The following is a 16,881-nucleotide window of genomic DNA, read 5'->3' as shown; positions in this document are numbered from 1 at the left end:
AAACAATGTAATGACAAGTAATGTTAACATAATTATAACAGTAAGAAAAAAATCACTTCAGAACACTAAAAACCATACTAGTATAGAAAATTTTCAATGTAAAACAAAATAAAATTGAAAGTAAAAGCACATGTCTATAAAACAGTCTAACAATATACGGGATCGCTTGTGGAGCAGAAACTGGTCGCTTACCCTTGGACAGAGTACCTTGTCTATATTGACAGGAGTAACACGACAGATGTCACTAGTGGAGAATGAACTGCAGATCCTTCCGAACCACCTTAGTACATATAAAAATAAAGAGAGTAAGGTATGATTACCAATAAGACAAGTATCCACCAAAGTTCAAATACACCCTTTTTTTTATTTACTGGTGTTTTAATATTTTTGTTTTCTGTGTGGAGTGTTTTGTTGACTATTGTCTTTATTTTCGACGTTTCTATAGTATTTGATTGTTCTCATGGTATCTTATATCCATTTTTAACCCAATCAAGCAAAGCACTGTTTGATTTTAAAAAAGTAAATAAAAAAGTAACGGTAGACAAAATGTTGATTGCTTGCTAATAGAAAAAAATAAAATGCCAACATTTTGGCTTACTCCAAATTAATTTGTCACACATAATTGTTTCCTGTTTGAACACTATTTGTACCCATCACAAATCGTCAAAAATGTTATGTCCTTTACTTTTCATTTTTCTACCTTTTGACAATAAAATGTCTAGAGCCTTACCAATTCTTATTCAAGCCTTTTTCTTTTAAATTCTTATAAACGTTTAAGGAAAACATGAATTTGAAAGAAAGTTGTGGCTATGCATAAAGTGATGCGTTTCTTTTATGTTCTTTGTATATGTATATAAAAGGACGAGAGAATCTTCAAATTTTTCTAATATACGATAAATCGTGCAACATGTTTAAGGATTCTTTGAATTATGAGACATCTGTAAAAATATTGGCACGCTTTTCATCTACCAGGAACCCTTAAGGATCCTCTGATTTTAAAGAGCCAGTTTGATGCAGTTATGCAAGTACAAAAACAGGTGCGTGTGCCAGGTAGACAAAACGTTTAATTATAAAAACATATGATACATATTAAATATATAGAGTTGTTTTAAAAGATGTTTCCTGCAAAGATATTTCGTGAACTTTACAACCAAGTGTTATTCACAAAATAAACTGAGTTTTGAAAAACATTATGACGTGATCAAAGTTATCTATAAAAGTATACTTTCATTCATAAACCTGTTATTTCTTGAAATTTAGAATTGTATCGACCATATTGACCGAAACTTCAAACCACCACACGGGACTTAAAGTAATTTCATGTAATTCTAAATATATATAACACATGACAACTTGTCAACAACGCTGCAATATTTATTACAGATGATAATGACCAAAATACATATACAAATTTGTACTTGGTGCCACTAAATATGCTTCTAATATTGCCAGTATGGCAGAACTTGGTCGTTATCCAATCTCTATATTTGTTATTTTGCAATCTCTTAAATACTGGATATATTTGTATATATAAAGACCATCGTTTGAATTTTTCAAAATTAGCACACAAGTCAATCGAAGATGTTGATTGTTCCTTTCCATGTACATTCATTAAACACATTTTTCAGTTTTTAAAATTCATTGGTTTTGACCATGTCTGGAATAATAAAGGAACTCTGTCAGAAGGAAAACTCATATCTGCAGTGAAAAAGATATTACAAGAAAGATATGGAAAATATTTTTTCTCATGTTTGTCAGGCGAAAACCAAAACAAATTACGCACATCTTACAAGTTAAAAAAGGAATATAAACCTGAGACTTATACAAAGTTGAATATCTCAAAACAATATATTAGACAGTTATGTAAATTAAGAATTTCTAACCACAATTTACACATTGAAAAAGGCAGATATAATAATACGCCTTTGGATCAAAGAATATGTAAACATTGTATTGATAACAAAATTGAAGATGAGTTTCATTTTATATGTGAATGTTACCTCTATCAAGACGAGAGGAAAAAGTTTAATGATGACATTGTTAATATTATACCATGTCAGCTTGTATTCCAAGTATTGATACTGCAATTCATTTATATGATCACACAATAAAACCAATTTTATTATATTGTAGTGAAATTTGGGGTTCTTTTAAGATTAACTCTGCTGCTTGCAAGAAAAAAAGTAATTATCTATTTGAATTAATTTACATAAATGATTATTTGGAAAAATCACATTTATGGGGTCGGTTTCACAAAAAAACTTACGACTAAAATTGATCGTAAGTCATGAACAATTCAGTATACTTACGATCAATCTTAGTCGTAAGTTTTTTTGTGAAACCGACTCCAGATATCTAAAGTATATTCTTGGTGTAAATAAAAAAGCCTCAAATTTGGCAGTGTTATCAGAGGTTGCAAGATTTACTCTTTATTTTTCTGTCATTACATCTATGGTAAAATATGTACACAGGCTTAACAAATTGGACGATGTGTTACTTTATGATGCTTATGTTTGTAATAAAATTTTAGATGCAGGAAACATTAATTGTTGGTATTCATCTATGAGATATGTACTTCAATCACTTAATATACTAAATTTGAATACAAAGCTCAATAAATTAATTAAATTTGTAAAATGTAAACTTTGTAACAGTTTTAAAACATTTTGGGTGGTCAAAAGATCTGATACCTTATCACAAGGTAATAGTAAATTAGAAAATTATTTCAACCTCAAGACTGACTTCGTAAAGGAGGCTTACTTATCAATTAAAGATTTTAATATAAGAAGAGCTATATGTAAAATGAGAATAAGTGCATATGATCTTAAAATTGAGAAAGATAGATCTAGTAAAAAATACATAGAGAGAACTCAGCGTCTATGTCATCACTGCCTATCACATGGTTCAAATTCTATCGGAGATGAGACCCATTTTACAGTAAGTTGTCCTTTATATAACGAACAGAGAAAATTATTATGGGATAAAGTAAACAGTTTTTGTACTAATTTTAAAGAATTACCCAAGGATAAAAAATATTTCTGGCTGTTCACAAATGAGCATTTACCAACTCGTATGCATGTGCCTAGGCAATCATATTATCAAGTGTTTAGAAATAAGATCCAGGTGGATACAAAATATATAAAATAATATTTAATTATTATGAAATTATTGTAATAGTTATGTAAGACACATGATGTGTTAGGCTCTGATACTGGCCATAACATGATAGTATTATATTAGGATCTAGTTTTTCTTTTTTCCAATCATATTGTGCATAATATTGTTGTAAATGATGCCCTTTATGGGTTCTTGATTAGATTAATAAAATTCTTATCTTCTTATCTTATCGTATTCCCAAAAACCGATATTACAAAACCTTCCCTTAATTTTGCTTTTGCATTGTATTTTACGTGAGTATTCTTGTACGTATTTTACAAAGTAAGGTATAGCTCAAGCACTTATCATTATGAATATTTTAAGTCATAAAAATTCACGGTTTTCTATATAAACATGATAGACTGCTTATATACGTCTTCAATAATTGTATCTTTATAATCTTAATTCAAACATTGATTGATGTTTTAACAACGTCCAGTGGCAAGTATTTCACTCTTATCAACGACACCATCTTACGTAAAGATTGTCGCCATCAAATTATACTCAAACCAAAAACTGTAGTTAAGTTAAATCTTAACCTTAACCTACGTCTAGATGTAAATATGACTAAATGGAGATGTGGAGTAAAAAATGTTGCATCGTGCATAGGGTGATACTAAAAGGGGAGGGGTTGTAAGAAAACATACTAAAGTCGAAGAAAAATAGACAAGATCACGGTGAAAAAGACAAATAGATAAACAACAGTTCACAAAAAAGACTAAGGAAGAAACTTGAGGTTGTTGAACACGAAACAAACTAATATCAACGTATATGTGTTCATCTGAACAGAAATTCCTTAAATTGTTATAAATAATGATCCTGCTGGAACAAATATGATATAACTGTTATCCCAGTGGAAATAATAGACCAGAATATTTCTTTCAATTGGAACTTCTATCATAAAGGATCCCCTATTCCATGATAACCTCGGGGGTGAACAAAAGATCAGCATGATCCACTAGGGAAACGTTGTAATGGATATCAACAGAAAAGTTTGATTACCAAAGTCTATTAATAAATATTTGCCTTATTCGCAAAGGATTAATGTTCCCCAATATCATCTACATCTATATAAAAACATTGTCACCAGTTAAAAATAAACTCCATTTTTCTCGAAAATAAGAACGGGGATGTAAGTATCCAAAATTGAATGTTTACCAATTTTTTCTTCTTCATGGAAAATATATAAATATTAAATTTATTGTCAATTTCACCCTTAAATACGACTCAGTTTGTCATTTAGTTAAATTAAAGTTTTCTTTCCAGTAACTGTGCAATTTTAATTTTGATAAGTGACACAAATCTGTGTATGTTTTCTTTATGGTTTGTACTTGGAAGGAAATCAAGAAAAACAAAAGTACAATTAAGTGCAACAAGGGTGTATAATGCATTCTTAAAAAGAATATAAATTACTCATATATTTTTATAAGAAATATAAAAGAATATACACGATTAAGTCTTTTAAATAGCTAAAAGAAAGGCGTTTTTCTCAAATGGCACAAAAACAAGATATGATTTCGACTTGAACAAGGCGACAACGAACATGAGAGGAGCCCAGACGCCCAAGATAATTAAGATGTTCAGATTGTTATAAAGTTCATGGAATCTTCTTTGAACATAAATATAAACAAATTAACCGAAATGTAAGTAGATATAAGAAGATGCGGTATGAGTGGCAATCAGACAACTCTCCATCCAAGTAACAATCTGTAAAAAAATAAACCATTATAGGTAAAAGTACGGCCTTCAACACGGAGCCTTAGTTCATACCGAACAGCAAGCTAAAGGGACCCAAAAATGACTAGTGTAAAACCATTCTAACAGGAAAACCAATCTTGAAGGAATTCAGCCATTTGACACATAGACTGACAATTTCAAAATAGATCTACTAGTATTATATAACTGCAGTGGAACGATTGACGAGTAACAGTCATAGTGGTGTAGACACTTCGCGCGATACATAGAAACTTACGATAGCATCAGTGGAATAAAGTTTTTCGTCCTGTGAGCGAGTCCCGGTCCGTCTCGTATTAGGTTTAATGTAGAATATCATAACGATGTGACCACATCAACTTGAAACTTAGCATACATATTCATAAAAATAAGGAGATGTGATATATTGCCAATGAGACAACTATCCACCAGAGACCAAATGACGTGAAAGTAATCAACTATAGGTCACCAAGCGGCCTTCAACAATGAGCAAAACCCATTCCACATGTTCCGTAAATAGTCAACATTAAATCCCAGGTCTACATACATGTATATTTTTTCATAACTAATATTCAGACCCAAACAACTTTAGCTGTACTATATTTCTAGTTTACAGGGCGCTTGGTCTTCTATGAAGGCCATGATAGGATTTTAAATAAAGGAGATGCAGGGAAGACATCAAAACAGCCACCCAACATGCATTGAAAAGATGTAAGGCATATGTCAATGAGACAGCCATTTCCAAGGTTATCATACACGTACTCGTATGTAGCTGATATTTACTTGTTATTCCACAACTCTTATATATATTATTTAATTCCTCTTCACAGGGATTTGTACCCAACTGTTTTACACTACAGCAAACGCTCATGCATGGAAACAGCAATGCCAACAGAACCAAAATATATTTGTTAAGCACATACAAGTGTTTCGCTGATTCGATTAGGATACTAGTAAAGATAAAAATTTAAATATTATATGTATAGATTTGAAATAACACGTTTAGGAAATCAGGCGAAACATTGCTTCGTATAGAATAATTCTAATTTACCACAACATTAAATCAAACATCCCAGACATAACAATCCATCCTTTCTTTTTCAGCTGTTATTTACAAGAAGTTTAACAGACCCTGCAATCTCAAGATTCTTTTTCGACTGTAATTTACAGAAAGTTTAACAGACTCTGCAATATTAAGATAATTACTGGATATAGGAATTGACTAGAATTACGAGTGAGAACTTGTTTTGGAATATTTTTGTTTATGGTTTATTTCTGTTTCATTGTTGGACTCTAAATGCTATCGCCTCGTTTTACCTTTCGTGATTAGCTGCTTGATTTACTTTATTTTAATTAATTGAGAAATCACATCATACGTCAAATGTATGGATGTCTAACTTGCAGCCTCTTATAAAAAAAATGAGTAGATGCGTTGGGGTTGCTAACGAGGCAACTCTCCACCAGAGATCAAATGACGTGGATGTAACCAAATTATAGGTTACCGTACGGCCTTTTACAATAAGAAAAACCCATACCATATAGTCAACTTTAAAAGGCACCAACATGAAAAATGTAAAAACAATTTAAACGAGAAAACTAACGGTCTAATAATTTACACTACAACTTACGAAAAACAAATATTAAGACATGAACCAACGGAAACCACCGAATTGCAGGTTCCGGACTAAACATGCTTATACATTTGGTCTCTGGTGGATAGTTGTCTAATTTACAACAATACCACATCTCCCTGTTTTATATTAATCAGGACAATTTTGAAATCAAACAAATGACTTAAACGGCAGATACTTCTGAACCGTAGCTCGTATGGACTTTCACGGAGAGCACAAATCAACCAAAACTCTACTACTTATTTGACATGGAAAAAAATCTTTAATACAAGTTACATGAACCAACTAATTTGTAAAAATTGATCACACAATAAAATTAACGGGAACAACTGATTTTACAACTCGCACAAACTGATGGTACTACTATCGCCATAAATACATGACCATTTCTTTAATCCACCTCCCGCCATAGAAACATGACCATTTCTTTAATCCACCTCCCGCCATAGAGACATGACCATTTCTTTAGTCCACCTCCCGCCATAGAAACATGACCATTTCTTTAATCCTTCTCCCGCCGCAGAAACATGACCATTTTTCTAATCCACCTCCCACAACACTATTTCTTATCTTTTTAACGTATTTGCTGTTTTGATAAGTAAAAGATAATATTATCAGTGTGATCACACAATTTGGCACTCAATCGAACAAACTCCAGTAAGAGCCAATTTTGATTTCCATCCAAACAATCTGATTTTTAGATAAAGTAAGAAATAATACAGTATTTTCACATACTTGTTTCAAATACCAGACCCCAGTCGGACTAAGTCTCCCCTTTTAAATGTAAAAATTACTGAAATAAATTGGAACAATGTATGATTCTTTGAACTGCAAAACAAAGGGTTTAGTGTATTACTTTCAATTTTAATTTTGGCTTTCAACACTGATTTGTGTTTTAATTGTCTCACATGAAACATTCTGTCTACCAGCCCTAAATACACGATACGAAATGACTCAAGTACACACAATATGTGTGAAGTAAGAGAACGATATGTGTGAAATAAGAGAACGATATGTGTAAAGTAGGAGAACAATATGTGTTAAGTATGAGAACAATATGTGTAAAGTAATAAGAGAACAATATGTGTAAAGTAATAAGAGAACAATATGTGTAATGTAAGAGAACAATATGTGTAAAGTAATAAGAGAACAATATGTGTAAAGTAAGAGAACAATATGTGTAAAGTAGAAAAAATATGACCCGGCTTGTTCTTTTGCTTATGTTGATCATTCAATGAGCAACATGATTCATAATCAGCATTATTGCAACTTTTATCCATTTATACCCCCAACAAACACAAACACACACGCACACATACTCATTTTTCAAATTTGCAATTGATATTAAAATTGCTGTATATTTTAAAAAAGGGAAAAATATATACCATGATTTACGTTGTTAAATGGGATAGAAGTTTGCCGTTCTCTTATATGAATAATGCATGAATTTAAAGATAAGTATAGAACAGATAGGAGATATGTAAGAGAAGTATGTTACACGTGTTTTTACTCAGGAACATGTAACACATGCCAAATGCACTACATGGAATCTATCACAGCTATTACGTGTATCATACATACACATATACACAGGTTAATTAGATGATCTGGTCACTGATAATCTCCAGATGGGAAGATATTACATACAATGTTACACCTTAATGTCAATCTAGTTACCCCTTAAATTAACTAGATAATTCTATAATTTATCATTAATCTTAACTTGAGAAGATGTTTTATCCAGTACCTCTTTGAGAGAATATTACCCTGATTATAATCTTCATACTGTAAAATACATCCATGGTCCAATCTGCAGACGCCGAAGAAATACCATTATGAAAATATTACAAGAAATTTTGAAGTTTTAAATTGCTCCTAAACAAGCAGGAATCCCTTTTATATAATTATTTTTAATAAAACTACAAGAAAGGGTTAGACTGTCCTTACGCGTGTCTGTTTTGTTTATAAATAAGACGGAAATAGAAAGTTATACCAACAGATAAAGTGTCAAACTGACATTTCTCACGTCTCAGAGAAACTTTTAGCTTAACCCGTTTTTTTTTACATGACAGTAAGGGGCTGCTTGGTTCTTTCTAGGAAACAGATATTTGACAAAAAGTAAATTCTAAGTTTTTTCATTGTTGATTCATGATGTTAAGAATAAAAAAGTTACCGTTAAAACTTGTGTTGATAATGTCCAACAGTTGTAGGTTGGAATGTGAAACCGACTACCAAAAATCAAGCAAGCTAAAATAATCAAATTTAAAAACTTACAGTTTTCTTTAAAGTATCCCTTGGAAAGTTTAATCGGCTACGATACATAATATATAAAAAATTGGTCCGCTGGTTGAATAGAAAAGTTAAAAGTCACACGACTACATTCCTAATGTTGTGTTGTTGTCTCCCAATGCATTTTCCGTGTTGAGCCGAGCGCTCGGCCGAAAGTGATGACGACTGTCTAGGATTACCCCAGCCTCATCACTCATACTCTACTAGATAACAAATCTTCAACATGAAAATAGAATATTTTGATAAGAAATGTAAATATCTTTAGAAACGGAATATAAAATCACGTGGTTTATGAATTTCACTGCACTAAAGATTCCACAGTTGTTAGTTTTCAAACTGTCAGTATCTGTTGGGTTGTCTGGTGATATTGGTTAGCGATGTTCGGGGAAGGGAACTGAAGCAAGCTAATCCCTCATCAAGTTAAGATCTCCCGCTAATCAGCACGTGCGGATAATTATTAAGATAATTAAAGAACATATGTTCTCTACAACAGTTATACTTTTTTTCTCTCAGATGATATATAAATGTGAGTCACACTGTATAATTCTTAGATATAACAATAATAATAAATCAAAAGGGTCACGGGGTCATCTTCGTCTACCTCAAAACACATAAGACATATGACGTAACTACAACACAATGTAATTCTACTTCATCTTTGAAATTTTAAAATGAAAATTCCTGGTTAATACAAATGTAACACTACTGACCATTTAGCTTTCCCACGGTTCAATGAGGTTCCATCCTTGTTCCATATTGTTTAAATTTTGAATAACATTTCCTCTAATAGGTTTGATGCTAATCTACGTAGAAAAGTTGTCTAAAGTTTTTCTAATTGATGCATATCTATTGTCATAATTGCATAATCATTATTAACTCAATAGTCCCAATCATCTTAGGAAAACTTCAGCAATGTACATCGTTTTCTTTTATCCTATTGGGAGCCATGGTAAGCAAAAAACACGGATTTATATATAGACAATAATGTTTTAATGTTTTAGTCGCTAAACTTTAGGACAAAAATGGTCCAGAAACTCTTAAGACATACATTAAGACACACAGACAAATGATATAAATTTATCAAAATTGCCATTTTGTCTCAATTTGTCAAATTGTTAAAATGGAGCTTAAGATGTTTTTACAAACGTTCTAAAGTAATATTATTATTAGTAATTAATCAGATTATAACGCATATTTGTTTATATTACAATAATCAGCCTTTCCAGCTCTGGAAGTTTAGGTGACATGTCCCCTTAGAGTGTTTAGTTTAGCAATATGATTGTACAGCAATACAATTTTAGAATACATTTTTTCAAACTTTTGATTGGTTCAAACAAAGTTAAGTAATAAACAAGGTATCGAGAAATGTGCAAATATCTACTGTATTCTGTCGATTTAATATTATTGAAAGAAATTGAATGTTTTTATCCTCTTAAAATGACTCAAAGATTAAATTGAAAAAAAATGTATAAACTAGTATTGAGCTATCATATATCTATGAAACTACAATATTTCTATATTAATTTGTGAAAAATAAGCTTTAAAGATCATATTGCCCATTATTGTCCAATATTATCCATTTCTGTGAGATTTGACCTGCCCCGGGAAATCACGAACTTGGGTTTTCTCGTCTGGGTAATACTTTGCCAAGCCTGCTGGTAACTGCATATTTTTAATATAACTTTTACTGCATAGATTAAACATTTATAATTTGAAATAATAAATCATTACAAACCCACAAATAAATTATTCCTTTTGTTTTTATTTCAGTATTAACTTTCCAAATAACAACCACTGGACGTTAAGCAACCAACAATCAATCAATCAATCCAAATAACTGGGGTGAAGCATCTCACTACCGACTTAAAACTAAGTCAATATAAAAATAAGAAGATGTGGTATGATTGCCAATTAGACACATATATAAACCCATCGTTTGAACTGGTAACATCAGGTTTTCTGTTGGTAATTCAAAGACGTGCAACCAATCACTTTACAAGTTGGGTTGATCCGTTTCAGACATATATAGTTGTTATCTGTAGATCGTTGGGTAGTTTGTATCATATACTTGTTTGATACTATCTTAATGTTTATTTATCAAGTATGTTGTTTTTGTACATCAAAACGATAAAAAAAGTATATTTCAACATATCCTGACCTATATGAAATAATTCAAGTTCAAAGTTCTCTCAAGATATTAAGATGGCCAAGATTTTGTTCAAGGTTGTGTCTGACTTTTTTTTATGTTTATATTACAATTTTGCATGACAAATCCAGTTTCCATGATGTTTTATCGACAAAGAGAAAACTGAATTGCCTACCCAGATGTTCGAACTCAATGTTGCTGTATTTGCCAGAACAGGATATATTGCCATGAAAAGATTCAGACGATAGTATGTAGTGTGCGAAAATCCTTCACCGTTCATGATTTGTCTTACCAAGTTTGATTGGGAAAGTCCATACGTCCATACGTCCGTAAGCCCAAGGTTGACTTGGGTATAGGAACTTGTCTTACCAAATGTGATGGGGAAAGTCCATACGTCCGTAAGCCCAAGGATTGACTTGGGTATAGGAACTTTTCCCGTTCCGCCGGTAGTAAAACCTTAACTTGCTAAATTGGGGCTATCTGTTATCTGGAAACATTTGTGCGCGATGTATACATTCCCAGTCAAGTCCGGTGGAAATGGGATCGTTACATCTTATGCCTCGTGTATAAGGAGGGTGCACGTTAAAGAACCATTACAACAGCCTCGTGGGGAATCCGTAGATGACCTGATGAAAGGCAACACATTTGCCCCTATCCAACATACCCTTATTTTCCAATGGAGATCAACATTTCCTGCTACTTCATTCCGGTCGTCCCACCTTGCAGAATCGACCGATTGTTTTAATTCTTAGCAGTTCTCGTCCAGAATGTGCATGCAATACTAGCCAATGTACAGCACAATAACTCAATCAATCATACGTCCATACTACATGTAATTAAACCAAATTTGCTACACGTGCATTATTTTATATAAATGTACAAAGTGGAAAAGAATGGATATCAATGTGTATCAATTCTTGACACAAAATCCTTACAAGCACATGAAAATAAAAAAACAAAAGAACAGCGTTTTTATTGCTGTTCTTCGTCTTAAATTCACATAGAGGCTCGTTCAACATAGAGCAAAAAGTCTCTCATCACATGTTAAAGACGACACCATTCACCGATTTGAACATAATCATTAGCTAGATTTTCATCACGCATATAAACTCAAATGGCACACAATAAACAACTAACAAATAAGCTTAATATACATCATCTAAAGTGTTTTACTCAGTAGAGAGTTAATTTACGAAAATTGCTTGTAAATTAACAAGAGAAACTCAAATACGGTCCCAGATTTAAAAAAAAGAGGGGCCCCTAAACTAGGCAACGTTAGTAGAACATGTAAAAAGTCTATACATTAACTATATATGTATATATGTAGCTCCAAAAAGGGGGCCCGGCCCCTATCCCCTAAGTCCGCCTCTAAGACTAGACATTTAACTAGAAAGACGAGTAAATTGTATTAACTGGAAATAAGAGTAAATTGTATTCTTTCATTTTTTGGTGAATTGGTTCAGTTACACATCAAATTAAGCAGGTATATATAGATATGTTTAATGGTATAGTAACAAATCAACAATAATCCAAAAAGAACTAGGCAATGCAAAATAACCAAGACTTTACCAATTAACAATCATTAGTTAAAATGTTGTGTTTAGTTTTCAATATTTAAGTATATACCTGTTGTAAAATAATACAAAATAATTTATATAAAATGCCACTCACCATTACACTATCTTGTGGTACATTTCGTTGCTAGCTTCTGCAAATATCCACATCCTTACTGACCAAAACATGTAAAACAGGGTGAGCGAACAGATACAAATTTTAAAATGATGGTCTATCAATCACACTAAACATTTTGTCCATGAAAAATTGCCTAGAAACCAGCATCTCTAAACAGTTCTGACAGGAACTAAAGATAATTAGGGGCAGCACTGTCAATGACTTTACCAGACACTTCTGATTTTTACATTATAACAAACAATTAAGTCTCATATAGACAACGAAGATGTACACTTTCCGTTTCTGATGAATAATTAGATAGAAAATCTAAAAAGATGTGGTTCGTAAAAATAGAAAACAAATTGTACAAATTAATTTGTAGCATTCTAGATTATGTAATTGTTTTGCGCACTTTTTGGGGCCCAGTATTTCTATTTTAAATTGCATCTGCATTACTGTGTAGGTATAAAGTTATATATTAGTGTAATAGATAAAGCCTTACATACAAAAGCTATTGTTCAATTTACCGCTGAAGTATACAGAGTAATATCAAGTTCTTAATCGCCGTGTAGAACGCAAGTTCTCATAAGTCACAGATCTGGCGTCAACGTGCACCAAATACTTTAAATTACAAACAATTCAATTAATGATAAAGAGATAATGTACTTGGGACAGACACGTGAAGTTTACATAAAACATAGGGTAATGCTTGTTTATTGAGAACTATATGTCGTCCCGGTATATGAAATAACAAAAGGTATACCCAGAATAACGTAAAACAAAACATAATCGCTATAATCTGTGACATCGGTATTATAGCATAGAAACACTTGAACACCACGGGGACCTAATAGGTCCAAGAACACCACTGGGACCTAATAGGTCCAAGAACACCACTGGAACCTGATAGGTACAAGAACACCAGGGGAACCTAATAGGTCCAAGAACACCAGGGGAATCTAATAGGTCCAAGAACACCACTGGGACCTAATAGGTCCAAGAACACCAGTGGGACCTAATAGGCCCAAGAACACCACTGGGACCTAATAGGTCCAAGAACACTACTGGGACCTAATAGGTCAAAGAACACCACGGGGACCTAATAGGTCCAGAAACACCACTGGAACCTGATAGGTACAAGAACACCTCTGGGACCTAATAGGTCCAAGAACACCGTTGGGACCTAATAGGTCCAAGAACACCACTGGGACCTAATAGGTCCAAGAACACCACTGGAACCTGATAGGTACAAGAACACCTCTGGGACCTAATAGGCTCAAGAACACCACGTAGACTTAATAGGTAAAAGAACACCACGGGGACCTAATAGGTCGAAGAACATCACGGTGATCTAATAAGTCCAACACCACGGGGACCTATTAGGCCCAAGAACACAACGGGGATATAATAGGTTCAAGAACATCACGGGGACCTAATAGGTCCATAACAACACGGGGACTTACTAGGTCCAAGAACACCATTAAACTCTTAACACTATCAAAGAATGCTAGCAGACAAACTCAAATTGTACCTCATTTGCTGACGGAAAAAAGTGTTTTTTTATATATAAATACTCCTTGAGATACATATAAATCAACATGCAGTCATCTCATACGTTCAGGTATTTCATATCCAATCTTTTATGGTAATATTCTTTACAAAGCACAAAAATGTCGGCATTCACCTCAAAAGCTAACCAAACCTTTAAACAGACTTATTAAAAAGGGATATAGTTACGATATTGTTGTCAGGTCATTAAAGATGGCATATTTTGGTTTTAATATTGATTCACTCATACTCATAGGGTCTTTGCATCAGAAATAAAAACATTTATTCTAAAACCAGTTGTTGGCATGATACGGGTTATGTTCTTCTTATATATTTTATGATGGTATGATACTAAACCCCTAACGGGAGGGATTATGCTTGATTTTTATATGATGAAGACATAATCTTTCAATCAGTTTAATTGAGGTCTGGAGCTGGCATGTCAGTAACTGCTAGTAGTCCTTTGTTAATTTATGTATCATTGTCATTTTGTTTAGTTTCTTTTGTTACCTATTCTGACATCGGACTCGGACTTCTTTTAAACTGAGTTTTACTGTGTATATTGCTGTGTGTGTGTGTTTTTTCTACATTGGCTAGAGGTATAGGGGGAGGGTTGACATCTCACAAAACATGTTTAACCCCGCCGCATTTTTGCGCCTGTCCCAAGTCAGGAGCCTCTGGCCTTTGTTAGCCTTGTATGATTTTTAATTTTAGCTCATTTATATGTTTTGGAGTTTAGTATGACGTCCATTATCACTGAACTAGAACACATTTTTGTTTACGGGCCAGCTGAAGCACGCCTCCGGGTGCGGGATTTTCTCGCTGTGTTGAAGACCCATTGGTGGCCTTCGGCTGTTTTCTGCTCTTTGGTCGAGTTGTTGTCTCTTTGACACATTCCCCATTTCCATTCTCAATTTTATCCTTGAGAATCAAGGTCAGGAGCAATATCCGGGGACATTTTGTGAACAGAATTTATATACAGAAAAAAAAGAATGTTTTTGTTGTTTTTCAAACTGTAAATAAGCAAATTGATATAAAGCCAAAAAGAGAAAATGAAATGATTTCAAAACAGAAATTTAAGAACAGCTTTCATCATTCAACTAATCTATTAAGTCAAAATGAAAGATTTTTATGATTGAAATCTTTTAAAAAAAACCTAATAAAACTTTTTCTTCAAATGCTTGTGAATGTTTGCGACCGTGTGATATTTTTAATCGCACAGAATTTTATACTTAAGCCGACCTCTCTCTCAAAATATGTGTAGGAAGATTGACTTGTAAACACTATATCAGTACCATGATTTATGGATAAAACAAAGTATATTAATCTCGAAATATTAATTTCATAAACTTCAACCTTGATGGTTATGAACAGATCGACAGTATAGATAATTTTATCTTCTGAAACAATATTGATACCTTTAGCACTAAATGTAAGTAATAAAACAAACCACAACACTTCAGGTAGCATATTCCTATACAAAACTTCAAACAGCATTATCTTATTCATTACTCACACAGGGTTTACAAGATGTTTTTGTGTTATGGCCAATAAGCAACTGTCTCAAGTATTTTCAAAACATAGATCAAAAGTGAAGAGAACCCTGGCTTTGATGGTTTAGGGGCAACTAAAATTTCTGCAAACTGAGTTTACCTACGATCCAAACCCGTCATTCTGTAAACTGCTAATCATAAAATACAATACCTAAAACCAAATAACACAATACTTTTAGTACACCTGGAGTATTATCAAAGCAACATTAAGGTACTTTAAATTCACTTTTTGATTTTTAGAATTGTTATTATTATTATATTCAGCAAAGCAAGAATACGTAGTAACTTGTTTATATATTGCCTGTTCAGTGCATTAATGTCAGTGAAATAATTAGAAATTCTTAATTTTTTAATTGAACACGTCTTTTCTTCTTTGCGATTTGTTTTCACCAAAATAAATATAATTGGTTTCCCAAAGCAAAACATACAGCCAATTCATCACATAAAATTAATTCTCCAAAGATATTCATATTTACGCTGTCTCCATTTCTCTTTAAAAAGTGACGGAATATACCACAGGTACAATATACAATAATAAGTCGAAGAAAAGAAGAAAAATAGACCTGTAATTGAGTGGTTGTCGTTTATTGCTGTTTACCATATTTGTTTTTCGTTTATTGTTTTGTAGGATGAAATTTGAATAAAATAGGCAGGACAGGAGTTTTGAGTAAGAAAAAAAAAAGGCAGGATGAGACACTTTGCAAAAAAAAAAAAAAGGCAGGATGACAATTTATGTAAAAAAAAGTCAGGATAAACAAAAACAAAAAGAGGCAGGACCGAATAGAGTGAAAACTAAAAAGGCAGGACAGAGATTACAACTAAAAAAAAATGCAGGACAACATTTTTCATCCTAGCCCCCATAAAAATCAAATGGCAGCTCCCTTAGGCCGTTAGTTTTCTCAATTTAATTGTTTCATATTTTTCATGTCAGGGCCTTTTATAAACGACTATACGGAATGGGTTTTTTTCATTGTTGAAGGCCGTACGGTTGCCTATTAGGTTCATATATATACTTAGAGCTACAGCAGCGTGGCTTGGTCATCTCATGCCTTCTGATCCACACCAAATATACTGTATGTTTTTGTTTTTGTCTAATGCCAACAATCTGTCCAGATTTGAGTAGAGAATTCAGCGAGCCAAGCTTTGGCTAATATAGGCTATGATGTATCCCATC

The 16,881-nt window shown here is 32.8% G+C and overlaps 1 protein-coding gene across 6 annotated transcripts in view; it reads right to left on the bottom strand.

Annotated features, from left to right (window-relative positions):
• LOC127702477 (FH1/FH2 domain-containing protein 3-like) overlaps nt 1-12,786 on the bottom strand; it is an 88,487-nt gene extending 75,701 nt beyond the window's left edge. For 4 of the 6 annotated variants that reach the window (XM_052206685.1, XM_052206689.1, XM_052206688.1 and 1 more), the window contains exon 1: nt 8,775-9,322. In XM_052206685.1, the coding sequence (XP_052062645.1) occupies nt 8,775-8,822 (48 nt within the window). In that variant the 5' untranslated portion in view covers nt 8,823-9,322. Of the gene's footprint in view, nt 1-8,774; nt 9,323-12,606 lie in introns of those variants that run through there. The other 2 variants (XM_052206687.1, XM_052206686.1) reach the window with 2 other exon arrangements.
• Between the last annotated feature and the right edge of the window lie 4,095 nt (nt 12,787-16,881).

Source organism: Mytilus californianus, unplaced genomic scaffold, assembly GCF_021869535.1.
Source record: "Mytilus californianus isolate M0D057914Y unplaced genomic scaffold, xbMytCali1.0.p SCAF_5, whole genome shotgun sequence".
NCBI lineage: Eukaryota > Metazoa > Mollusca > Bivalvia > Mytilida > Mytilidae > Mytilus > Mytilus californianus.
The sequence above is the reverse complement of the archived record's forward strand: the minus strand, read 5'-3'. Positions and strand labels throughout refer to the sequence as shown.